This window comes from Rhinolophus hipposideros (genome assembly GCF_964194185.1).
Source record: "Rhinolophus hipposideros genome assembly, chromosome: 16".
Classification (NCBI taxonomy): Eukaryota; Metazoa; Chordata; class Mammalia; order Chiroptera; family Rhinolophidae; genus Rhinolophus; species Rhinolophus hipposideros.
The window spans coordinates 5,027,664-5,054,609 of NC_138062.1; the positions used below are offsets into that span (position 1 = coordinate 5,027,664).

The following is a 26,946-nucleotide window of genomic DNA, read 5'->3' on the forward strand; positions in this document are numbered from 1 at the left end:
AAAATTCCTCAGCCAATCTTGTAAGCCAAAGTTGATGCAATTTCCTGCCCCCCCCCCTTTTTTTTTTTTTTTTTTTTTTTTTTTTTTGGTTGTTGAGAGCCTACTGGCCCATGTGGGAATCGAACTGGCAGCCTTCGGAGTTAGGAGCATGGAGCTCTAACCGCCTGCGCCACCGGGACGGCCCCAATTTTTCCCCCTCTTTACTGGAAGACAATCTTTTTTTTAGTTCTGGATTTTCTTTGTGGAATAGGAAAACTTTCCATTACTTTTATATCAAAAATTGAAGTTTTGGCATTCAATGTTGACTAAAACTTAGATAAAATTATAGGTGAAATTCTTGGTTTTGGATACTTTGCATTTAGATAATTCATAGATAAAATACTAGGGTTTCTTTGAAATACTTCAGGGTACTAAGAAAACTTGGTATTACAGTATTTATACCTAGTATCCAAAAGACTGAAAATAGCTTTCATCAGAAATCTTCACAAATAATCTTTTTATATAGTTGTTATATATATATGTTTTTATAGTCACTATAACTGTCTTTTGTTTTTTTTCTTAAAACAAAATAAATTTAAACCTGATTTTTATTAAGATCACATCTTTGCAACCATTATAGTCATTAAAATGCTAGAATATATTTGGAATACACCATTTCCTTAAAGGGAAAATGCATGAGATATATGCCTCTGACTCAAAAATCAAAATCATAATAAAAAATATAAACAATAACTTGATGTATATTATCCCAACAAAGTAGGACAGTGACGTGCTGATAATTGTGATAGTCATAATTTATTTGGGTTTTAGAGGGAATTAAATGACTTGATTTTGTAACATGCTTGTCGTTTGGTGTCTTGGGAGGGAGGCATGGCGTGAGTGGAGTAGTTGTTTCATCGATATAATTACAATTCCAAATTTTAAAATGGGCAAGTTAGTTTACTTTTACTAGTCACTTTTATTAGTAGTAAATTATACTTGGATATAACAAGCATTTAGTATTTTTGAAAAAGAAGAGTTGAGTATAAGGCAGAGAAATAAGGAACAGTAGGACTATGCCTTATGATTTTTTTTTTACTAATCATTGTAAAATCATGCTCTAGAATAAGATGGCCCAGTCAAATTTCCTCTCTAGGTGATAATGCTTTTTTGGTGATAATGCCGTAAAAATTAGAACAGCCAATCTGTAAGAAGAGTTCAAAGGGCCATGTAAGTAAATAGCAAAGATTAAACTCTTTTCATGAACTTGTATTTAGAAAAAATGACGTAAGCCAAAATGACATAAGAAGTTTGAAAGACTCCAAGCTCTCTGTTAACATCTGGGTAGCATTCAGTCATGAGAGCAAGGAATTACCACCCTGGATTCAGAGTAGTGGTTGGTCCAACCCAGCATTGTGTCTGATGCACGGACCATGGTACCCTGGGGAAGAGCCTATTTAGCTGGTTTCCTTCTCCTCACTTTCAGGGTTTGGATCTGCTCCTGAAAATCTTAATTTTCCTTATTAATTTATCACGGTTCTGTATCCTATGAATTTACATAATTATTTTTAAAACCTAATTTAGAAAACAATTCTTTGACACTTCTTGGGGTTGGATATCCCAAAAGTTTTTTACCGTTTTTTTATTTACTAGTTCTTCCTTTCGCTTGGCCTCAATTATGTTAACTCAAATTTCAAAGGGTTTTCTTTTCATTCTAGAATTCTTAGATTTGCAAGGGTAGTCTAGGTTTCTTTTACTCTGAATTATAGCCATGACTAGTTCTTTCTTATTGTATAATTGTGTGTGAGGCACAGCTACCATATGGCTCAAAAACACAATTTCGATTGTAAAGTCATTGGCACTACCTTAAAACGAAAACCACATAATAGAAATTGTCACTTAACACATATACCCTTTCTCCCAAAATAAGATGTGGTTTTTCTACAACGCAGATTCGGGTAACATTCGGGTAACATTTGGGAAGACCAATTAAGATACAGAGTGAATTGCAAAAGGACATTTCATTTAAGATGTATGTACTGTCAGGTTTAGATTGAAATTTGATTTCCATTAAGGATTACTGCAAAAGAGTCTTAATTCTGTCTTTAGATTTTACTTTGTTTAAATGTTGTTTCAAGAATGTTATGTCCTTTACTGTTTGAAATTTGATTTTATTAATGTCTCTGTTTTGAAGCTGACATTCAGATTAAAGCTAAGTGGTAGTAAATGTTTTCAAAGTTAAAGTCAGATGTCTGGGGGACCTTATGAGATTGACATCATGGCAGCCAGTCATTTTTTTCTCATAAGATGTTCCTTGTCAAAGGAAACGACAAGGCTGATGAATCATGTCTGTGATCTAATGCGATGGTTCTTAGTTATCATTTAAACCATTTCCATTCTCAAAGTGCCATTCACTCATCATGGCGTAAATTGTTATAGCATCCAGGAACTAACGTTTCAGAGTTAGGCAGGTGTTGTCACTCAGATGAGGAAAGCACATGCAGAATGTGAAGATAAAACTGTGGGTGAATTCTTAAAATCATAGAATAAAATACTGTGAGAGCTGAAATAGATGTTAATAAGTCATCTACGGCAGCACTTCCGTACTACAGACTAGAATCTGAAACCTAGAGAAGTGAGTGATCCTATTTCTATTTAGATAATAATCTTTGGGTGAAATACTGTCAGATAATATTTAATCACAAGCATAATTCTATTGAAAACTGTTTTTGGGGTGCTTTCCGTGCAGGTGTAGTTCCAGATGGTACCTATGAAGTATGTTCCAGGACTACAGGCCAAGCATCAGCTGGTAGGTTCGCATTTGGTATTGCTTTGCTCCATATGTCAGGTAGAATTCGCCTTTATATATGCAGTTTTCTCTGCCTTTATAGCAATAGTGAGGGAATCTTTTAACTAAACTTATTGTGGTGTTTACAAAATTTTAAAAACATTTTGTGATATTATTAACATTTTTATTTATTTAACAGTTATTAGACACCTATGTATAAGATACACTGTAAAGTGTTTGGGGAAGACAAACATGAATAAGATATACTTTCTACTACATAAATTCAAATTGTAATTGTAGTCAAGACTCTGCAGCATAATTAAACTGTAACACATGGTAAATACAATTATCATAAAGCTCCAGCTGCTTTTGAAAATTACAGGCGGGAGAGAAAATTTCCAAATTTGGAAGGATACTAGATCAGAGAAAGCTTTACGGAAGAATGAACATTTAAAAGGGGACTTGAAAGATGGATAAAGTTGTTTCTTAAACAAAAACTGGGAGGTATCAGTCATGACGGCAAAAAAAGATGTCTAGTTAGAGTTGTCCAAATTCATTGGAACAAAGTTATGTGAGAAATAAGATGGGGGAAAAAAATCTTAAACCCCACAATGAGAAGTTTGAATTTGAGTTGGTGGACAGTAGGAAAGCCATTGAATTTTTTTGAGCAAGAAAGTAGATGGTGACAGTATCAAAGGGACACTTTCAAGGATTAGAGAGGGGGAAACCCTAGAAAACCAGTTAGGAGATTACTATAGAAGTAATAAGATAGCACAGTATACATTTTTATTGTCTTGCTTGGTATAAAATGAACAGAAGCTAAAGGTAGATATTTCTTTAAGGGCTCTTAAAATGTTGAGAAGGGTAGAAGCAGCTTAAGGTTCGTAGATTGCCTTTCTCTCCCTGCTGTTCCCTCTCATCCTTCCCAAGCGCAGTCTCAGTGCTCATTCTGAGTAAATTGTCCCAGACAGCAGCAAGGGTGACGTCCCCACTGACAGGGGACCCACAAGGTTAGGAAATTCCCTGCTGTAAAAGTAGAAGGAACGTGATAACCGACGAAAACATACGGGTTGGGAGTACGGTCACATCAAAGTTTTTGTCAGGACTCTGGTTTAAAAGTGATAACAAGCACCTCCAAGTCACTTAACCGAAAGGGGAACTTACTCAAAGGACATTAGTTATCAGACCACAGTGAAACTTGGGAATGTGTGTCTCAGTGACTAGAAGGAACCGGGTCAGTTGAGGGGCCCTCAGGAACTCCTGAACAAGTCCCGCTGTCAGCAAGACTCTCTCCAGCTCTTGTCTTTCTCCTCGGGGAGCTTCACGGTGTCTCTCTGCTCACCTCCCCCTAACACATGGTGGCAAACGTGGCTGCCAACAGCTCAGGAGCTGACTGCCCCATCACTAGAGAAGGACCAGTCTCTCAGGTCTGGGAAGGATTCTTAGTTTTCCAACGTTGACCCTCACCCAGACTCATAACCTAATTAATTCTTGCTAGTGAGCAAGGGTCATGGCAATCCCTGCTGTCGCCATGGGAAGGGAGATGAGCTTGGGGTGGGAGAGGAGCGCCTCCACTAGTTCATACGTAGGAGAAAGGGTGCTGCCAGAGGAAGCAGTCGGGAAATCAGTCCCATGGTCCCAGGTCCTGACAGCCGTAGCTGTGAGAGACATGGGTTATGTGTGCCACAGGGAAGGGCCATCATCCATTTTATTCCTTAAACATAGAAGGACTTAAATATCTACACTCCAGACTGACCCGAAATGCCACTTCTTCATTTCAACAGAAAGCAGTAGTGCTGGCACCTGGACGCTCAATGTGCTGTGGAAGATGTGTGGGATCGACGTCCACATGGACCCAAATATCGGCAAAAGACTCAATGCTCTGGGCAACACCCTGACCACGCTGACGGGAGAGGAGGACGTGGACGACATCGCTGACCTGAATTCCGTGAACATAGGTGACCTGTCCGATGAGGACGAGGTGGACACTATGTCTCCCACCGTCCACACTGTAAGTCCTCTCACTGTTGGACGTTTCCTGACTGGCTTTTACCCTGAGACACGGGTATTATTAACCCAGTGGAATTTATTATACTGTAGTTGCTCGCTAGGGAGGAAGGTAGGGAGTAGTGGTTCCTGTGCCTATGTGTCCTAATATTGTTTTTAATTTCATAATACTGTCTTTTAACGGTGTCCCTTGTTTCTTAATGGCTATCAACCAACCTGTGCCCTGACCTACAGGTAACGTGCTAACATGAAGTACAGGCACATCTGTGGGGGCAGAAAGTAGAGCAGTGCTCGCCTAGGGCCGGCGAGTCGGGCGGTCAGGGTGGGGATGGGACCGACTGCTGAGTTGTCAGGTTTTGTGTGGGGACTGGTGAAGAATGTTCAGACCAGATTGCGGTGCTGGTTGCGCAGCTCTGTGAATGTCGTAAAGGACACTAGATTGCACATTTTAAATGGGTGAATTTTATCGCTTGTAAGTTGTTTCTAAAGATGTTACAAAGTGAAACTCAAGCAAAGTGCACGCACACAGAATGCAGTATACATTTTAAAAATATGTATTTCCATTTATAGTGTACATTTTGTAGATTACTTGATAGTTACTCTCTGCTTTCAGTCTGGTATTACACGTTTTTAAAAATATGTTTTTACTGTTGTGTCATGAAATAGTTTCGATCTTCGAAAGACATCCTTTTGAAACTTACTGTCACTGTTTACATTTAGAGTTCAGATGGAAGTTCAGTAAGTGGAGATGGCCACAAGCTCACCTTTGGGCAGCGACTTGTAAATCACCTGCTAGGCCTGACGCCCCCACATCAGCGCTATTCTGTTCCTGCAGAGTATCTGTGCGACCCAGAGATGGGGGTCTCCCCTCAGTCTAGCCAGTCCCATTTGAAAGTATGCAGAGCCCACTCATGGGGAAACGTAGGTAGCAACTAGATTCCTTATGAAAACGAAGGGATTCGAATCACTGGACTCCAATCACCGTACTTGAGTAGATGGCTTTGATTCTTGCATGCTCCCCTTTGATTCAAGTGTCGTGTTTGTGATCGTGTAGATTTGCTGTGTGACCCAAGGGCAGTACTGACAGGCATGCTTGGATTTTTCAGGAAGCTGCCGAGTATCGGAGACAAGGAGCGTCTTGCAGCCAGCCAGGAGAACTGAGAGGAAGAAAAACGATGAAGCGCATAGTGGATATCAGAGAGCTGAACGAGCAGGCCAAGGTCATCGATGACCTCAAGTATGCGACAGGATTCTTTCTACAGTGTTCCCTAATAATAGGATCACAGGGCTTTAAGTCGTTTATCAGTGACATGACCGAGGTCCAGAGAAGTTTGGGAATTTCCCTGAGGTCCTGTCTAGTGCATTATCACAAGTCCCCATTTCTGAGCGGTTTATTACTGATGATATATCACATATGTGTGTCCCTGCATGTGTCTGTACGCTTACACGCATCTTCACGTGAGTATGCAATGTATGTATTAGTCTTTTGCTCACAGTATTTCTGGAATTCACATTTTTAAGAGGGCAAACAAATTCAGCATTTATTAAGGACCTATTTTTCATTTGACATGTTATCTCAGTTGAATCTCCATTTCTGTGAGGTCAGATGGCATTATCCAGACTTTATAGTTGGGAAAACTGGCTAGGAGGAGTTAAAGAATTAGAATTTGCACTTGTGTGTGCCTGAGTTCAAACTGCTTGCTTTGTTTCACCTGCCTGTATTAGCGGTCCTGCAGGACTGCAGGGGGCATTGGGTGAGTCAGGAGGGGAAGTAGGTGGTAGAAATTTATTTTTCTTTATCTGTTGCCTGCTGGATAGAGAACTAAGTGATCTATAAGATTAACTGCTCTTCTGGCCAAACTTTGAAGTTTTTGTTTTTAAAAAAATCACTCAAAAGGCGATCGTCATGCCTCATCTTTTCTAATCTTCATACACCTCTGTACCTGTGGGGGTTTTTTGCGTTCAAGAACTTTGCACAAATATATGCGTTCTATATAATGAAAGGTAATACCTAAAAACTTACCTGTAAATTAATTATGATATGGTGATTCACATTCTCCTGTTTACTTACATTACAGTTTGAGTTTTGTTCTCGGGGAAAAAAAATGACTTGAAGCAAAATATATTTCCTCCTCTAAAACCTTAGTTGAAGCTTAAGTTATATGTAGAATTTTACTTACAGACATTCTTCTGCAGAGTGGGTAACTTTCATGAGCTTGTCGTAGGGACTCTTGATGCAAAAATGGGTAAGAACCATTCCTAAAACATAAGAGTGGGCTTTTTAACAGTTTGCCATGGAGGAGTTTGGCTTGTCCTCACATAATCTTGGATATTCTGAAAACTGCAACAGTTAAAAAAGATCAAGTGAAAATCAGTTTTACTTTAAAACAGTTTTACACTGTTTAAATGTATTACCTTTTTACATTTAATTGCCATATCTGTTTGCATCCAGAAAATTAGGTGCAAGTGAAGGAACCATAAATCAAGAAATTCAACGTTACCAACAGTTAGAGTCTGTTGCTGTGAATGACATTCGACGAGATGTTCGGAAAAAATTACGGAGGTCCAGTATGCGAGTGAGTCAACATTGACAAAGAATTTTATTAAAGTTGACTATTTTTATTTTTTATTTCATGAAACTTTATGATGATACTTATGTTTGTTTCCTTATTTCCTCTATTGCTGGTGATAATACCACCTGGTTTGTGCATCTTGTATCTGTGATATACCAGACACTGTTTAAAGCACTTGACTTTCAATAACCCATGAGCTCCTTACAAGAACCCTGTGGAGTAGCTTGTATTATTTTCCTCATTTTAAAGATGAGGAAACTGAGACACAGAGAAGTCAAGTAATGTGACCAAGGTTATACAGCCAGTAGTCCCAATGGAACCAAGAGTCAATTCCAAACAGTGGGACCCTTAGCCACTGTGTTTTATCTGCCTTTCATGAAGTCAGACTTTCTTTTTAGTCTCTAACTGAAATGTGAAGTCTTTTGAGATGTCGTCTCTTCCCCCATCCCATTCCCTCAACTGTTACCTCTCAGCCACTGTGTGTTCTCAGCACCTCATTCTTATCTTTACTATTTGCAAGTCTAGTCGCCCTTACTAGAGTTTGAGTCTCTGAAAGGAGAAGTTCTTTCTCTCTGACCCCCACTGCTACCACATTTTCTGGGGTTGAGTCCAGTGGTTGAACAATTGAAATAAATATGCAGATATACCATAATCACATAGTAGAAAATAATTCTAAAACTTACTCAAATGGAGATAGGTTGCTTTGGGTCAGGGTGGTCTTGTTAGTAGAAAAGCTATTTTTTAAAAAAAGATAAATGGGTTCTTAACCTTCTTTTTAATAATTAGCAGAGTCCTCCATTTTTCACTAGAAAAAGAATTTTGGTTGGCACGCCAATACATAGAAACAGATTCAATCAGAGCTGCTGGGTCAGAAGAAGGGGGGGAAGGTACAGGGATCCAGTGTTTATTGGCTTGAACTTTCTTTCCTTGATCGCCCCAAAGTCCCAGACAGCCTAGTTTCAATACTGTTCTAAATTATTTAGTTAAATTACAGTTAAAATCCAATTTGAGTTATCACTGGCTTTTGATACTAATAAATGGATAGTGACCTATAATGCATAATTCTGTATTTAAAATTTTTGCAGCTACGTACCTCATGATCATACATTGTAATTAAGATACTGTTCGTATACTGTCTATAAGGTAGTTTATACTTGGTAACTGACTGCTGAGAATAAAGCTAGGTAGAGTGGATTAAGGAAATCAGTGAAGCTACACCTGGGTTCTTAGCATTGGTGTCCTTTGGAGCCTCCCCTTGATTGCCGTTCAGTCCTGCGTTGTAAGTCTTCCCTGTGTTTGAGCCCTTGTTGCAGCCAGTCACCTTTGCAGAAGAGGGATCTGGAGACAGGAGAGAGTTCAGATCACCACTTCCTTTCCTGTGGTGAAGAGTTCTGTTGCAGGAGTGCCCGTAGGGGGTACATGAGAGGATTGAGGGTCACTCCCCCCTACTTCTTTTCCTCTTTTTTTGTAATTCTCATTTCCTTCCTCTTTGCTTTCGGTTCTAATCATTTCCTTTCTTTTCCTCTTATTTCTACCCCTCACCCCCCTCAATCTTTTTTCTCTTCTCTCACGCTAGCTGGTGGTGGCTCACATTTCCATTGTACAGCTCTCCTGATTGACATGAGGATTAAAGAGTAGCTGATTCATGCTCTCCTTTGATCCACCTGGATAAAGTGACTTTTAAAGTAACTTGCTATTGACCTGGGGGAAATGAGCTAACATGTTTATAGCAGAATATTTTATCTGAAATCAGATATTACAACAGTAAACAACTGCCTTAAGTCACTCTTTTTCTCTCCCGTTTCGTTAGGCTGCTTCCCTAAAGGATAAGTGGGGTTTGGGTTATAAACCAAGCTACAACCGGTCGAAAACCATTTCTGCTTCTGGAAGACCGCCTCTTAAGCGAATGGAAAGGGCAAGGTAATATAACCCAACCAATGAGCCAAGTAATAATGTCTGACTCCTTTACCAAGGCCCACCACTTATTTATTGTGCTCTACTTGGGGAAATTATAAAACGATGATAGTAAATATGGACCTTATTAGTCAAATACCCTTAATAGTGGATGCTGTCACTCTAAGAAGTTTATTTGAAGAATTCCTCCATCATATTTATACCATAATCATTGTGTGCTTTTTAGTCATGAAGTACATTGCTGTTTAGACAAGTTTTTGTGTAAACTTCTAGACTCTCCAAAGAAATGAAAGTGTGCATATTAATAGCTGCAGCTCTAAGTTAGTCATTTTAGAAAAGGCACGATTATACACATATTTAGCATATGAAAAAAATGGGAAATTTTACATACTATTGAAGAATAATACTGTCACTAGTAAATGAGCACTATAAAGTAAAAATTATAAATTCTTTTTTATATGGCTTAGTTTTAGGAAATTTTTTATTAAAACATTGAATACATTTTTCTAATGGGATACCAACGGTTAAGAAATAGGATACCAAAAGTTCAATCCTCGGGTAAGGTAAATATTTAGAAATAGAACATTAATGTCATGAATCAGACTTTTGTAAAGTCCAGGGGTTTATTCCAACAAGAATGTTAATGTTTTATAACTTTTTATGTTACTTACAGTTCTCGAGTAGGAGAAACTGAGGAGCTCCCGGAAATCCGCGTGGATGCAGCATCTCCTGGGCCTAGAGTAACTTTCAATATCCAAGATACAGTAAGAGAGTGATTATTTATTAGAGATACACAGTGCTAAATAACATTTAGTAATTCCAGAATTGTAATAGCTGTACCATTTCAAAAAACTAACTCCTACCTACAGTGAAAGTTTGGACTGTGATGGTTGATGTCTGTTCGTTACCAAGTAGCAGCAGGGCACTGCCCGCGGGTTAGTGTTTCATGTGTAGAATAAAATCCCAGCTGCTTGCTCTTACGTAGAAATGTTTTGTTGAATAATTTTTCTTTCAATTGGGAATCCCCATTAAATGAGGCCTTATACACAAATGTAAATGTGGAAGGTTTATACATATTTTTTTGCTTATGTACTTTAATGTAGAATGTGTAGAGATAATAACAGAAACCAGAAGCAAGAAGGTCAGCTTCAAAGTTGTATTCTAATTTTATAGCACACTAAAAATGTTTGTATTGGTTTTTGTATATTTATGTACTTTTAAACCATTGTTTTGTTTTTATAAGTTTTTATAATTTTTTTTATTATTTTAATTAAGTTGAAAAAAACAGTATGGGGAAGCACACCACAATCCAGCTGTCCTGGGGAAGGGTATTTTCAGGTACTTATTAAGAACAACACAAATTCTTCTTTAAAACTAATTAACCACCTTGAAAATCTACTTTCAAAATGTCTTCCTCTCATTTCATACTAAACTCAGACCTCAAAAATATTTCACATAAAGAGTTAAGATTGGTTGAGTTACATAAGCTCTTGCATCAATATATTTTAGTTCTATACTTCTTTATAGTTTAATATTAAGTATTTAATGTCCAAAATTGAAAAACTAAATCAGTTTACCAAATTAACTCAACCAAATTATAAACCAGAAAATGGACTTTATTATAGTTATTAGCATATCCCTAAATGAATCTCTTTTCCCCACATTCAACTACAAAATGAATAATCTTTTCTTAAAAAAAGAAATTAGTTAACTAGTTTGAACTAAAATCAAACCTAGCTCACAACAACAAATCAGTCATTGAATGTTATTTCTTATGAGTCACTGGTATAAAAAATTGTATAAAAACAATCCACTTAAAAAATTATTGTCATGTTCAAAACAGTGTGGAAAATGTGCAACAGTCATTTATAAAGTGAATTAATGTTTTTATGAGCCAAATATTTTCCCTAAATATAAGTCATGCCAAGTAAAACTGAATTTTAAAAATGTATCTACATACCAGTTATATAAACTTTTGTCCGGAAACTTTCTGGCAAGTTCCATTTAAAAACTGATGTTTAGTCCACATATATTTTGTTTCCCTTCTCCCTAAGCTAGAGTCTCAGTATATATCCTATAGTTCCACTGAATTTAGTTAAACTGAATTTTGTTTTCGAACTATTAGATTATAATATAGTGAGTTTGATAAACATGTCCTTTTTTTCCTAAAAGTAAACTTGGAAATAAATCATTTACAGTGAATTGAATGTATTGTACTAATTAAGTTGATTCTTTTTTTTCTCCTGCCCAACATTTAAAAAATTGATATAATTGACATATAACATTATGTTAATTTCAGGTATACAGACTAATGATTCAGTATGTGTATATATTGGGAGATGATTAAGTAATTTTTAAATACATTAATATTTGAATTGATTCAAGTCCTATTTTTAAATAGCAGCATACACTGTTTATAAAAAATAGTATATAAAAATCACAAATTACAAAATAGATCATTAAGGCATTGTTAAATATAGAATAAATATAAAACAAAGGGATACCTATCTGCATGAACTCTTACCACAGTTTTAAAAATTGAAGATGTTCTGATAAAATCTGGTTTACTTATTTGCTAAATAGCATGTATATTATAAAAATTGAAGCAACGCTGAATTCTGCAAATGTTTGAAATTTTGAACTAGGAAATTAGAATTTCACTCACTATCTAATAGTAGCATCAATAAATTGTGTCACCTTGCACATTACGCTTTACAAAGGCTTATCACGTTGTCAAAGGATATTCAAGCAACTCTCAGAATTGGGAATCGAAAATAGGTCATGGGAAATTTTGTTGTTTCTTTGACCTCCTTAAGTACAGTAGCCTCCAGGGGCAGTCTTCAGTTAGTGACCTGGTGTTTATACAAATTATTCACCTTAATACATAGCATCTTAAGCTCGATTGAGTGATATGTTGGATTACAAAACTGTTTGCTTCTTCAACCCGTTAGGGACTCACTTTTAAAAGACATGTCCACAAAAGTCCCCTACAAGCACGTGTCATTGTGGACAGACATCTGCATGCTCTTCCATCACTAACTGCTCTCTGGCCTTCGTATTGATGGTGGATCACATTGTTTCCTTTGTCTCCACAGCATGTTTAATTTGTGCTTGAAATAATTACAGTATGTGCAAATTAATATGATACCTGCTTATATAAAGTCAAATTTCACTCTAATGCACAGAATGTCGGCGGTGTGGCTTTCTGTGGTTTGACCTGCTTCCTTCCTTGGTGTGCCATTTCCTATGTTCTTAATCTGACCTTTCTTTCAGTTCAGAGTGAGGAAATTCAACTCTGAGAGAATTTTTAAATGTTTAAACATATGTTTGCTCTTCTTTTAATTGAGAAGAGATTCATTATTGGAACCTGATTCCTGTTTGCTCTTTTGACAATCAGTTTCCAGAGGAGACCGAACTGGACCTTTTGTCGGTAACCGTTGAAGGTCCGCCCCATTACTCATCACCTAGCGAGGGGCCGTGCTCCGTGTTCAGTTCTCCCAAAACTCCAGTAGCCTTTCCACCAGGCGTTGCTTTCCAACCTGAAGAGGGCCGCCGAGAGGACAGTTTGTCTTCTACCAGTGAGGACTCCGAGAAGGACGAGAAGGATGAAGACCACGAGAGGGAAAGGTTTTATATTTACAGGAAACCTTCGTGAGTAGCCTTTTTGTTTGAAGATCCTTACATAGGATTGTAGAGTCTAGAACTGAGCTTAAAACATTATATATAACTGCTGATTTTCACAGGAAGAAAATCTTAATGTGGGTAGCCAGAGTGAGACTAATGGCTTACTAATGTAATTTGGCTCCATATGGCATTATTTTTTTCTTTTCCTGTTCTTCTGTATTTTAATAAAATCTGGGAAGATTTGTAAAATTTGCAAAATTTCATGTGCAGAAATGAAATCTCCCAAGTTGTAGAATGTGCTGCATACACTGCCATCAGCCTCCGTCATAGCAGTCAGCGGGGCCTGTGTACTCAGCCCCCAGAACGCTGCCTGGGACATCACAGCTCTCGGTACAGAGCAGCTGAATGAAATGTGACTCAGTTACACTTAGGAAAAACTTCAGTTAGCGTGAGCTAGTTGAGTATATGTGTGAATTTATAAAATAGTAAAATTTATTTACAGACTGTTGCTCACACGTACCATGTTGGAAAATAGTTCATTAAAAATGCTCCCTTGTTTTATTACAATGTAATGACCAGTTGTTCTTTCTGTAGACATACTTCTCGTAAAAAAGCAACAGGCTTTGCTGCTGTTCATCAGCTGTTCACAGAACGCTGGCCGACAGCACCAGTTAACCGAAGTCTTAGTGGCACAGCTACGGAGAGAAATATCGACTTTGAACTTGACATACGGGTTGAAATTGATAGTGGAAAATGTGTGCTCCACCCAACTACCCTCCTACAAGAACATGATGATATAAGTTTGAGAAGGTAAATTGATCAGAAAAGGGTACATGTAATTTCGTTTGTTAGAAATACTATTTATGAGTCACTGAATTACAATAAACTTTCCCCCTCACATTCCAAAATACAGATTTAAAGAGAAGATTTAATCATAGTCGTAATGGTTGAGTGGTTATTTGCATAACCTATTATTTCTTTAAACAAGTGTATAATACTTTCTGGTGACTAGCAATGGATGTCTGATTTAGAGTCTAGAAAATGTGTTGACTAAAATAGTTGTATCTCTAGAATTCTCCTTTAAACAAGCATGAATTTCTCGATTAAGCTCTGCCTCATATTGTGCACACTTGTACTTGAAAGAACAGTGCAGTACTCAGATATATCTTGGTTATCGGGAGTTTTGATGACTCCATAAAGAAACAAGAACAACTGGGAATCAGCTGCACCAGAGGCCTCTCTCCAGCCTGTCACTGCGGCTTGCCGTTGTCACCATCATTAAATAAATCGTGCTGTACACAGTCTTAACGTTAGTTATTTTTTCTTCAGATTTTTGTTTTGCTTTTCTTTCCTAATCTAAACAAGAATTCTAAGGAAACAGAACTAACTGGGTGGGTGGGTGGGGAGGGGATGGAGACACAGGTGAAACAAGGAGTGCGGGGTGCTGGCAGTCTTTGAAGGTGGGGATGGGTCCATGGGTAAGGAGAAAGAATTGAATAGACAGTTCTTTCTATTCTCTTAAAGTGTTGGACTTTTTCTGTAATAAAAGATTTTTAAATGGCCTATTTGTCAAAGGATGCTTTTATAAAATGAGAAGACAAAAAGGCACTTTAAACAGTTAAATTCTTACAAATGTGGTAGTGATGATAAAAAGATGACTGTTTGTTTTTGATTGAACCCTAATAAATCATAATAAATGCAACAATCTCATTTGCTTCAACCTATTATATGCATGTGAAACAATTGTGACCTTAGCAAAGATTAAAGGTAACTGCACTGTGAATTATGGAACATACAACAGAAACGTCCTCTGTGCCAGGTGTAAGCCAGTTTAGCTGGAGACACTGAGAAGCTTTAGCTTTTCAACTTCAGTTAATGAACAATCACATTTTATTTACTGTATAAATAGCAGTTTGAATTTAAACAAAAGGAAAGAAATAAGTGTCCTTTTTTTAAAAAGGTACATTTTTCTATTTATAGGAGTTACGATAGAAGTTCCAGGAGTTTAGATCAAGATTCTCCTTCAAAAAAGAAGAAGTTTCAAACTAATTATGCTTCTACTACCCATTTAATGAGTGGCAAGAAAGTGCCATCGTCTCTCCAGACAAAGCCTAGTGACTTAGAGACCACGGTATTTTACATTCCTGGAGTTGACGTAAAGGTAAAACCTAAATGTCTAGGGTATGGGATTAGATTATTAGTATTATTGTTTATTTTCTATCATGAATGTTCTTCCTTCTCCAGTATGTTAAAATGAGACTTTCCAACGTTTTTCTCTAACATCACCAAATTTTGAACATAACAACAGCAAATTGAAGGTCGCCACTTCTTTCATACAGCTTTTTCCATGAAATTTTGGCAGAAATAAGTTATTTATTTTTCATACATTCATAATCGTAACAAATTTGCCACACCTTGCCTAGTGCAACTTCATTAAACTATTTTTTTTAGATTCTAGAATTAACAAATCCTAGAATGTTAAGCTAGAAAGAATTTTAAATATTAGTTGGGACACCCTTTGAATTTTAAAAATGAAAAAAGCTAAGAAACTTGCTAGGATCACAAAGTTGACTTGTACAAACTGGAAGTGGGTCTTCTGACTCCTGACCAGTGTTCTTTCTACCACATTTTTCTACACTTCTTGGTTTTCCTCCTCTGCATGCTTTTAATTGTGAAAGTTTATTTCCTTCAATCCAGTTGCATTACAATTCCAAGACGCTAAAGACCGAATCACCGAATGCTTCCAGAGGATCCTCCTTGCCCAGAACCCTCTCGAAAGAGTCCAAGCTGTATGGTATGAGAGACAGTGCCACGTGTCCTCCTTCTCCTCCTTTACCCTGCACTGTCCAGAGCAAGACTAACACCTTACTTCCTCCCCAGCCCCCACCTATCCCCTCAGGTATTTAAGGAAACTCTACTCTGTTTTTCATGTTTTTCATAACTTAATTTTTACTCATCACCTACTTGCTCTAGTGAGACGTTCTTGCAAATTCACACGTTTAAGATAAAAGGACATGGATGCAATACTGACTACAAGGTTCACAGATGGAAATCTGGGCCAACTGCTTTGGCTCGTTTCCGAGTTGGTAATTACCTTTGAATATCCATTGCTAAAATCAACTTAATGTACTAAATATTTATTTAATATTTTTAGATCTATGTGTGTTTTAGAAAAAGTTTTGTGTAGTTCCAATTTTGGAGCTTGTGATGTAGATGGAAATCCATACAAAAACTTACACATCAAACTTATACAAGACAGAGTACAGTGGTTTATTTAATTAATAAATGACCGCATTTATTAATTAGCATTGCATAACAAACCACCCCAAACTTGGTGGCTTATAACCTCAGTTTCTGTGGATCCGAGTTTTAGGAGCAGTTTAGCGGGTGAATCTAACCTCACACTCACTTGTGAAGTTGCAGACAAACTGTTGACTAGGGCTGCTGTCATCCGAAGGCTCAACTGGGTCTGGAACATCTGCTCCCAGCAAGTCCTGTCCACACCACATGGCTGCCAGTGGATGCTTCAGGCTCCCTCCCGGGCTTCTTGAATGTTCTCGTGACAGGGCAGCTGACTTCCTCAGAAGAAGCGATCCAAAAGAGAAGATGGCTGAAGCCGCGGTGCCTTTCCCGGCTCAGCCTCGGAAGTCACGTACTGGCACTCACGCCCACAGTATCTTAGTGACCGTACAGCTGAGGCCTGCCCCATGTGGGACGGAGCTACGCAAGGCGTGACTACCAGGAGGAAAGGGCCACTGGAAGCTACTTTGGAATCTGGCTACCACACCACATGCGTACTAGCTTATATATACAATTTCCCAAAAAAGGGAGTATCAGACTGGACAGGAATTATTTGAAAAGGTGTCATTTGGGAGATGGAACTTGATATATAAATCTTTTAAAAGAGCCAGTAATCATGATAACAATGCCTAACTATTTTATATCATTTTTCAATTGTCAAGGCACATCTATGTCCATTAAGTGTAGGACAGGAATTATCCCCATTTTATAAATGAGGAAAGTTAAGGTTCATGGATGTTGAGTTTCTGTCCTAGGTTTACAAAACTAATATATGTTGGAGTTGGAAACCTAAGCCAAAGTTAGCTAAGTCTGATGTGGAATAGGAGTGAGATAGCAGCCCACGTAGGGAAGCGTTCATGCCACATGTACAGGCAAAGAACAGCAGGACATAGGAAAGCCTGAAAACAGTGACATTTTTCCTCGCTTGTCACAAAACATTGTTTGTCAGAGTTCTCTGTATCTTCTTAAGTACACAAAATAATGCTAACGAGAAACTTAGCAAAGTATCAGCTTGAAAAACTGAACCAAAGTTCGTGAGCTAGAGCAAGTAGGAATAACTATTGTGTTATATAAACATCATTAGTCATCTCTGTATTCTAACATTGATATGTCATTTCTGTCAACCTGCCATTTTTATTACACTCTTGTATGGTTTCAAGTATAAGGTGCTTCACCTGATTAAACTGTCATATAATTCTAATTTCTCACAAAATGATCCTATGTTTTATGGGAACTTAAATTCTCTTCACATTTATCATTGTTCTAGCCAAAGGAAAAGGAAGTGGAGGAGTAAAAACAGCCAAGTTATATGCCTGGGTAGCACTTCAGTCATTGCCAGAAGAAATGGTTATTAGTCCCTGCCTGTTAGACTTTCTGGAAAAGGCTTTGGAAACTATCCCAATTACACCAATTGAAAGGAATTATACAAGTGAGTATCTTCCTTGTAGATTTACCTCCCCATCACAAAATTTGGGAACCCTTGTTCTTAGAAGGATTTTGTAAGGTATTATATGTTATTCCATAATATATTCAATGATAATATAAAAGAATCATAAACCTGAAAAAGAACATGAGATCACCTAGTTCCCGTTTAAAATAGAGAAACTAAGTACTGGTAAGGTTGGATGATTTTCCCACGGCCACAGCGAGTTAATGACAAAATGACATCCTTAGGTCCCAGATGTGTCTCGGGCTGGAAAGTCCTTGAGGGCAGAGGTGTCATTCCCGGTTCTTTGTATGCGTTGGCTGTAGCAGCAGGGGTCGGGGTTGCCTGGGCAGGTGTGCAGCACGAGCGGCTGTGAGGCATGTGCTGTGTGCTCTCCCCCGGTCTCAGCACTGGCTTGCAGAGGGGAAGAGGGTCTCTCAGCACATGCCCTAGTGATCAAACTTAAAACTAAATATTTCCACAGCTGTCAGCTCCCAAGACGAAGACATGGGACACTTTGAAATACCAGACCCCATGGAAGAGTCGACGACGTCGTTGGTGTCGTCTTCCACGTCTGCCTACTCCTCCTTCCCTGTGGATGTGGTGGTGTATGTGCGAGTTCAGGTGTGCACTCACTCTTCCATGTTGGAGAGAAAGCTGTTTTTCTTAAGTTTGAATCCTCCCACATTGCTTCCTCTCATGGCTGAGGTTTCCAGAACGTCTGGGAAGTTCATGTGCACTTGTATGTGTATTTACTTTTCTGCTCAGAAGCTGCACAGAGCCGTGGGTTTTCAAAGTTTAGATCTCATACTTTTGGGGCAAAAATGAAAATATATGTTAAAACACTTTTTTTGCATTTATGCCTTTTTTATTATGGCACTGTATTTGCCACCATGGTTCTTTTTGAGCAGATACAAAGTGTAATTGAGATATAAAGTCACAATAATACCTTTGTTAGATTTTTCCTAAGAATTAGGTGAGTTTTGTATATTTTGTTCTAGACTGCAGTCCTATCAGTAGGCCTTTGGGAGTATGTATTAGCATCTGAATGAGTCCATTAATTAAGGAGGATTTAAAAACCACTTGTATCTAACCGGCAGGGTTTATTTACTTTACCCTCCATTAAAATCTTACAATCAATCTCAAGAATAAAAGAAACGCTAAGGGTCAAACCATCTTCTATTCAGCAGTTTGGCCAAAGAGCTTCCTTCTGGTGTTCTGAACTAGCTTTCTTCAAGATCTGCTGAAAACCTGTAATGGGTGAGGGCTTGAGAGTTTATAACACTTTTATGAATACAACAGTCTTTTTAAATTTTAGTGTAAGGGAAATCACTTCCTTTAAAAGACTTTAAAGATTATGAACAGTATTATCTTCCTTTAAAGATTATGAACAAGTATTATGTGAACATAAACATCTTTAATGTTCTGAATTATCTAAATGTCTAAATATTTATCAAAGATAGCTCCTCACATATTTAGATTTTTTGAAATGATAGCACTTCTCTACCACATTGGTTCATGGCTCGTGTGTCTAAGAAAGCAAGTACATTAGACACAAAATCCCTTTACGTGTCACTAAATACAGTGTGTGGGGGCTGAAACGGCAATATAATGTTTGGAATACGGTGTGAAACTTTTTTAACCACCTCATTCCTAACCTTTTTTTTTTTCTTTAGCCCTCACAGATTAAGTTTAGCTGTTTACCAGTATCCAGAGTGGAATGCATGCTAAAGCTTCCATCCCTGGACTTGGTGTTTTCTTCAAACCGGGGAGAACTGGAGACGTTAGGGACCGTGTACCCTGCAGAGACTTTATCCCCTGGAGGCAGCACTTCTCAGAGTGGGACAAAGGCCTGTGCCAGCAAAACCGGGACTCCAGGTACACAGATGGCTTTCTTTCTAGGCCACTGGCATAGAGCCAAAGGCTATTTTTAAAAGTATTTTTAATAGTAATTAGTATATACTTCTAAATAAATTTGTTCAGAAGGGAGAATATTTGAGAATTAGAGTATTTATAGAAAAAAATCTACAGTAGATCAAAGTTCTGAGTATATTTTGTCACAAGTGGATGGCAGTTGGGTAGCATTTTGTAGTTGGCTTGAATGTACGCATTGCCAGCCTTCTGAAGTAACTCATATAATGATAAGCTCAAGTCCTTTTTCATGTTTTGTTTTATGCTGTTTTCACAGTTTTGCAATGGAAAGTAAGAGAGGCAGTGTTATCTGGCAAGGATGTCTTATCACACGGAATTAAAATTATATCAAGTATATATATACATATTTTTTGTTTTATTTATATTTTATTAAACTTATTGGGGTGACATTGGTGAGAAAATAATAAAGATTTCAAGTGTACATTTCTAAATATTTATCTCTAAAGTAACTTTAATGACAGCATGATATATGCCATCATCTTGATCACATATTAAGACTCCCCGGACTTTTTGTTTTTATTTGGTAAATAGTGCTGAGATGAATATCTTTGTATATAAATATTTATAAACAGGCTTAGGATAAATTCTGAATAGTGGAATCCCTGAATCAGAGCGTGTGAACATTTTTAAAGTATTTGATACATTTTCCTCTCCATTGAGACTGTAAGATTTCTGCATCCAACTGCGGTGTGTGTGGATGCCATGTTCACTGTATCCTTCCCAACATTGTGCTTTAAGTTTATTTTTAGTCATTGTTAATGTGATGGACTACAGTGGGATTTTATTCTTCTAATTTATATTGTGTTACTTCATTGGCTATTTGAAGGGGGGGAAATATATCCATGCCCATTTCTCTGTTGAAACATTCATTTTTTTTCTTAATGACAAAACAAATTATTAACGCTTAAAGTATTATAGCAGTATATACATACTATGCTCGAAATGTATACCAAAACGAATATGAAATGAGCAACTATTTTTCATGCCCACATTTTGATACTTCAGGAAAAAAAGGAAATAGCACTGCTCATTTTATCATAAAACTTGCAAGAAGGAATGATGATGAGAATAAATGTATAAAAAGTATAGGTTATGACAGTAACCATTTTTTCGAAGGATCTTTGTGGAACGTTCTGGGGTCCGTCTGAGTCAGTGCTGGGGTTTGAACATAAAGTAATGAACTCAGCTACCACGCACTGTCCCTGTAGTGTAGAACTTAAAACTGAATTTGGAGAAACAGATAATAAGCAAACAAGCACATTATGAGTGGAAATGCGAAGTAGGTGGGTATGAGTTAGCTCGGCAGAGTTAGGAGAAGGAACACTCCAGGTAGAGATAAAAAAATGCATGAAGCAGGAAAGAGTTTGGTAACTTGGAAGAATAGAATAGGAGTAGTCCAAGTGGACCATGGTGAACAAGGGGTGGACTGGCAGAGAACGATCGTGCGAGGGGGCCACTAGTGATTGAGCAGGGATGCGGGTGTGATTCTGGGTCCCACTTTTCGATCACTAGTCCCCTTGCAGTGTGACAGCGCTCTCCAGGAGGAGAGCGGTGGGCCGGGTCAGCTGTCCACACTGATCATTCCTTAGGCTAGAATAGCAGTAGTGAGACGGAGGGAAATAGACTGGCTTGATACATACATGTTGGACACAGAAATTGATAGACATAGAAATGATATGGTGATAAATTGTACGAAAGGGAGTTAAAAGTGGGAAGGATGACAGATAACCCCCAGGGTTCAGGTTGAGCTGTTTGCATGGAAATGTCACTTAGTGGAGATGGGAAACATTGAAGAAAAGGAGATTGTGGGAAAAGATCAAGAAGAGTTCAGTTTCAGACATGATAAGCGCTGAATGCCTGTGACCCATTCTCATAGGATGTCAGGTAACTGGCTGCAACACATACATATGTGCAAAGGAGGTCCGAGCTGGACACATATATTTTGGAGTCATCACCAAAATCATATAATGCTCTATTCACATGTCCTCATGTTTTGAAGTTTAAAGCATATTTGGAATTAGTCTGTCCGCCCATGGTAATGTTGCCACTGAGGACACTTGGTTCTGTAAGACAAAGAGAGCTTTCACTTTCAGCCTGTGTGTGCTTTGCTGTTTCCACTGTTTCCTACTGAAATGTGGACTCCAACTGTATGATTTTGGTTTCTTTAATTTGGTGTCCCCCTTTGCTTAAACCCCAATTATGTTGTACCTAATCCACAGCAGGCTTCCCGTAGTGCAGAGAGAAGAAACAGGAAGCCATGGAGTTGACCACTCACACATATATATAATTGTTTCAGAGATGAACAGGGTATTCGACCCTGGTTTACGGAGTAAATTAACTGGAAAGTACATCTAAGCCCTCATTGTGCTTTCAAGGATTTAAATCTATTGATGACTTAATGTTTGAGAATTTCTATTTTATTTTCAAGTCATGTGTGGTACTCGAGACGACATTAGTGATAGGCTTCTTTTGTTTTCTGTGGCTTACAAATATTTGGGGTCTCCTGTGTTCCCTGTAGGCTCGTCAGGACTGGGCAGTCCCCTAGGCAGGAGTCGGCACAGCAGCAGTCAGTCCGATCTCACCACTCCCAGCAGCAGCTCGTCCGGTCTGAGCTTCACTGCATGCATGTCCGACTTCTCCCTTTATGTATTTCATCCTTACGGAGCAGGCAAGCAAAAAACCGCCGTCTCTGGCCTCACGCCTGCATCAGGAGGACTAGGTATGCTCAGCTGTTTGCGTCTTCTTCAAACCTACTGTCTTTTCAGAAATCATGATACCTTTAGTAATGGATATGAAGAAACAAGATCAGAAACTAAAATTTTCCCCCTCTGTTCTGTCTCTACAAATAAGTAGAAATATGAAAAACATAAGCCAAGTAAATGAATTATACAAAAATTTTAAAACTCAGAATATTTTATAATTGATAAACACAGCACAGTAATATCTTTGGATCTGACGTCTATTTGTATAAGAAATGATAGCCTACAAATAGTAAGATTTTCAAGTGTGTGCTGATGCTTGTTAATTTAAAATGAGACTTTTATTGTTATTATCGCTATTAGACACCTTAAATTTCACTGACATTTTAAAGTGCAGATTTTACCACTAAAAATGCTCATTAGATCATTCTGCTATTTCCCTCACTTAGGTGATTTAAATTGATGGCATGTTCCAGTGTTTTCAGTATTTCGTGTGCGTATGCATGTATATGGATACATGTATGTGTGTGTATGTTCTTTTTAAAGGGAATGTGGATGAAGAACCCACTTCAGTCACTGGTCGAAAAGACTCACTGAGTATAAACCTTGAGTTTGTAAAAGTGAGTTTGTCTCGGATAAGGCGTTCAGGAGGTGCCTCATTTTTTGAAACTCAGTCTGTAAACAAGTCTCCAAGCAAAATGGACACCACGCTGATAAATATATCTGGTATTCAATTTTATAGTGTTTTAATTAAAATATTGTTTTCCAGAATTAAAAAAGGCCTCCTTTTTAAGTGTTTAAATATTAAATTTATGATTTACTTATTAAATAAATTTATTTAATATTAAATTTATGAATAAACATTAGTAAATTTAATTATAAATATTATTTATGTGTTTAAATATTAAATGTAATATTGAGCTTTTAGTAATGAATTAATATAAAAGAGAACAGTAACAGCCCAGCCTCATGTACTCTCTCAGTCCACGTAATCAGTATTAGATAAATAAACAGAAATGTCACCTGAGGGCTAAAACATGCCTAATTAAATCACTGAGAACTGCTTCTTCACTTCTCTACCATGAACTGGTACAATTTCTGACTTTATTTGATTTTCTAAGTGTAAAATTCTTAAAACACTGAAGAAGGATGAGTTAAAAATAATTTGCTGAGTGTCAAAGTCCTGATTTGTATGCCTGTATATTGCTAGCTTTGTAACCAGCTATATAACTATGGGCAAAGAACTTTTGGAGTATTTAAAATTAAATGCATGTGGAACATTTGAAAGAATTTAAAGTACTATGAGAGTGAGCTTTTAAAATTGTCAAACAAACACAGTAAGTACACTCAACCCAGTATTCATTCAACAAACAGCCTGTATTTTACGGTGAGCTTGTGGCAGGCACTCTGCTGGGTGATTGAGGTGCAGGCATGCATAAGGCAGTGTCTGAGGAGTACACAGATAAATGACAGTCCAGTGTGATAAATGCTATAATACAGGTTCATGTAAAGAGAAGGAAACAATAAATTTTGTTTAATATGAGAGATGAGAGATGGCTTCACAAAGGAAATATTTGGGCCAGATCTTCAAAATTATATGGGAATATTCTTGGCTATGGCAACATGGTATTTAATGGCACAGAAGCATCGAAAAGTATACCTTTGAATTATACTTTGGTTCACTGAGGCTGAAGCCTGCGTATGCGAGAGCATTTGATTGGTTGTACAAAGTAGGTGGGGCCGGAGGGGGAGAGGAGTCAGCTAGATGTAGAGCTGGTAAAGCAGACCAGGGCCAGATTGGGGGCGGGGGGATTCAGATGCCAGGCGACAGATAGGATTCTGGTCCTGTGGGCTGTGAGAAGTCATTAGAGGTTTTAAGAAATGGGATGACAACATCACCCCCAAAGATAACAATATTGAATTATACACTTAAAAATCTGTTAAGAGGATAGATCTCATGCTAAGTGTTCTGAGCACAAAAAATAAGGCAAAATTGTATATGGATTATGTAATTAACATCTGATTATGTACTTTTGTAAAAAGGGGATGATGGTTCAGAATGGTGTTTTAGGAAGAGTTGATAGTAGTATGAAAAATGGGACAGGAAAGGTGCTTGAGGCTGTTGAAATAGACCAAGGGGATGAAGGCCTGAATTGTGACAGTAAAACAGAAGATGGAATGGTTTCAAGAGAAATAAGAGAGAATCCACAAGCTTGAGGACAAATTGTGTGAGGAGCAGTAGTGCAGTAGACGCAGTGCCTCTAGGGTATTCAGGTGGAAGGATCAGGTAAACAATTGGCTGATGGGCTCAGGCTGAAAGAGACCTTTGATGTGGGAGACGGTGGTGTGTAAACCCTACAGAAGCCGCGTGGAGGAATAGATGAGGACACACACCAAGCAGCAGACTGCTCAGACAGCACCCGGGACACGGCCACCGGACGCATTCACACTGCCAAGTCACTGCTCTTTGTCTAAGGGGAAAGGAGTCATTCTTGCCACACAGCTCTTTTAGTTTGCAGCGACTTTTGAGGAAGTTTGTAGCCCAGCTCGTCCCAACGATTCATTTGTCGTATTTGAGGATAGCCCTTTGTTTAAGTTGAAACTTTCTATGAGACTGATCTTTAGAACCTCTCTGAGAATTTCCTTGTAAAGTGATAGTAGAATTCCAACTTGCTGTCATCTCAAAAAAGGAATGGAACTAATAGTGTTAGAATGTGCTATTTTTCTCATTGGTGAAAGGAACATATTATCACTCATTAATCATACCATGCAGTTTATTTTGATATTTCATGAATTGTAACATTATAATTCAGTTCTGTAGTACCATTTCATATTATACCTACTGTGTAAAAATAATGAAGGTTTTAGAAATTTGTTCTAACAAATTTTATTTATTTATGTATCAGCTGTTTGTGACATAGGGTCTGCTTCCTTTAAATATGATATGCGCCGACTCAGTGAAATTCTGGCATTTCCGAGAGCCTGGTATAGGAGAAGTATTGCCAGACGCCTGTTCCTGGGAGACCAAACTATAAATTTGCCAAGTAAGCCTGTTACACGAGTGCAGTTTATACTTGGTTGTTTTTCACTTTGGTTACAATGGTACCAAGACCCACAGTTAGTAACACAAACTTCGTCTTACTTGGTAGGTTGTACCATGCAGTTCATTCCCTCGTTCAACAAATGTCTGCACCTCTCTAATGTGCTAAGCACATTTTGTGGGTCACAAAAAGCTTGCCCTCTCAGAGATGACATTCAGCTGACTTATTCTATAACGATTACTACGTAATCTTTGTAAAATCTGGAAACGCAGAAATACCGTCTGAGTTAATCACTGTTAGTGAAACATGGAAAACAGAAAATGGTGGGGACATGCTATCATATTGCCTGCATTTTTTCTCTTGGACTTTAATATCGTTGTAGGATTATATTGTACGAGTAAAATGTAGAGTTAGCATGATACAATAGAAATATTAGAAATCTGATCTAGGTTTGTTCCCTCATATGTAAATGGGAACAGAGTACCTCTCCAGCCCTGTCTTAGGATTTCTGTGAGAATTAAATAACATGCTGGAATGTACTCTGCAAACTGTAAACTTCTGTACAGTTGTCAAAAAGAGAATTAGAAGGACTATATAAAGTGATCAGAAATGGCAGAGTGGTGAAACTTACTATTTTATAACATGGTGGTTTTACCCCCTTAATTCTGTTTTTGTTGCCACTTTTCTATTAGCATCTGGCCCAGGGACCCCTGATTCCATTGAAGGGGTAAGCCAACATCTTTCCCCCGAATCATCAAGAAAAGCTTACTGCAGGACCTGGGAGCAGCCCAGTCAGTCGGCCTCCTTCACCCACATGCCTCAGTCACCCAATGTGTTCAATGAGCATGTGACAAACAGCACCATGTCACCAGGCACAGCAGCGCAGAGCCTGAAATCCCCAGCTTCCATAAGATCCAGGAGCGTGTCTGATTCTTCAGTTCCCCAAAGAGGTAACACTGCTCTCTTTGTTTCAGTTGCCCTCCCATGCCCCCAAGATAAAAATTATAATTTGTGACTCCCAGACTTCTGTCCCAACTGCAGGGAGATACACTCTTGCAGGTTTTTATGGAAGATGGTGGATGGGCCGGGGTAATACCCCAAACCAAACAAAACCCTCTAAGTATTTGCCAACAGAAGAAACAGCTTGATGTCTAGTAGTTTGAAAAGAGATAGGAAGAGAGGTGTTGTTAGGGTGATCAATGCAGTACAGTCAGTTTTAGAAGTAAAACAAACCTACAGTGTTGTAAAAGATGTTTGGTATTGAAAGTTCGTCTTTGAATTCATTCAGTCATTCTTTTATTCACCCAGTGTTTTTTGAACTGTTTGATGTGCTCAGCACTCAACTTGTGTTTGAATACATAAACATGAGTGCTCTAGTTCAGGTCACAAGGTAAGATTAGAGTATGATGAACAAATGCAGGGTTCAAGACGTACCTGAGTCCGTAAGACACAGAAGACAGGCACGCAGCGGCCTCTGCTGTCAGAACAGTCCCTACCTCACATCCTCCATTTGGCAGCAGCAACTAGGATGCCCTCCTTCATTAAGAAAACCCCAAGTGGGGATTGATCTGTGCTGCTGTACCCCCGACACCCCAGAATCCCTGCATATACAATGGAGGTCACACATTGCTTTCAAGGTCTTTCTAAACATTCAGTAAATGGT

At 38.1% G+C, this 26,946-nt stretch overlaps 1 protein-coding gene across 3 annotated transcripts in view; it reads left to right on the forward strand.

Annotated features, from left to right (window-relative positions):
- Positions 1 to 26,946, forward strand: part of BLTP1 (bridge-like lipid transfer protein family member 1) — a 162,809-nt gene that overhangs the window by 121,535 nt on the left and 14,328 nt on the right. Inside the window, exons 60-78 of one of the 3 annotated variants that reach the window (XM_081077431.1) lie at positions 2,729 to 2,788; positions 4,552 to 4,778; positions 5,495 to 5,695; positions 5,881 to 6,011; positions 7,227 to 7,350; positions 9,158 to 9,267; positions 9,935 to 10,025; positions 10,537 to 10,599; positions 12,659 to 12,912; positions 13,480 to 13,695; positions 14,866 to 15,046; positions 15,583 to 15,784; positions 17,453 to 17,614; positions 18,096 to 18,235; positions 19,288 to 19,489; positions 22,062 to 22,262; positions 22,789 to 22,968; positions 25,149 to 25,286; positions 25,976 to 26,233. In XM_081077431.1, the coding sequence (XP_080933557.1) occupies positions 2,729 to 2,788; positions 4,552 to 4,778; positions 5,495 to 5,695; positions 5,881 to 6,011; positions 7,227 to 7,350; positions 9,158 to 9,267; positions 9,935 to 10,025; positions 10,537 to 10,599; positions 12,659 to 12,912; positions 13,480 to 13,695; positions 14,866 to 15,046; positions 15,583 to 15,784; positions 17,453 to 17,614; positions 18,096 to 18,235; positions 19,288 to 19,489; positions 22,062 to 22,262; positions 22,789 to 22,968; positions 25,149 to 25,286; positions 25,976 to 26,233 (3,141 nt within the window). The remainder of the gene's footprint in view (positions 1 to 2,728; positions 2,789 to 4,551; positions 4,779 to 5,494; positions 5,696 to 5,880; positions 6,012 to 7,226; positions 7,351 to 9,157; positions 9,268 to 9,934; positions 10,026 to 10,536; positions 10,600 to 12,658; positions 12,913 to 13,479; positions 13,696 to 14,865; positions 15,047 to 15,582; positions 15,785 to 17,452; positions 17,615 to 18,095; positions 18,236 to 19,287; positions 19,490 to 22,061; positions 22,263 to 22,788; positions 22,969 to 25,148; positions 25,287 to 25,975; positions 26,234 to 26,946) is intronic. The other 2 variants (XM_081077429.1, XM_081077430.1) reach the window with 2 other exon arrangements.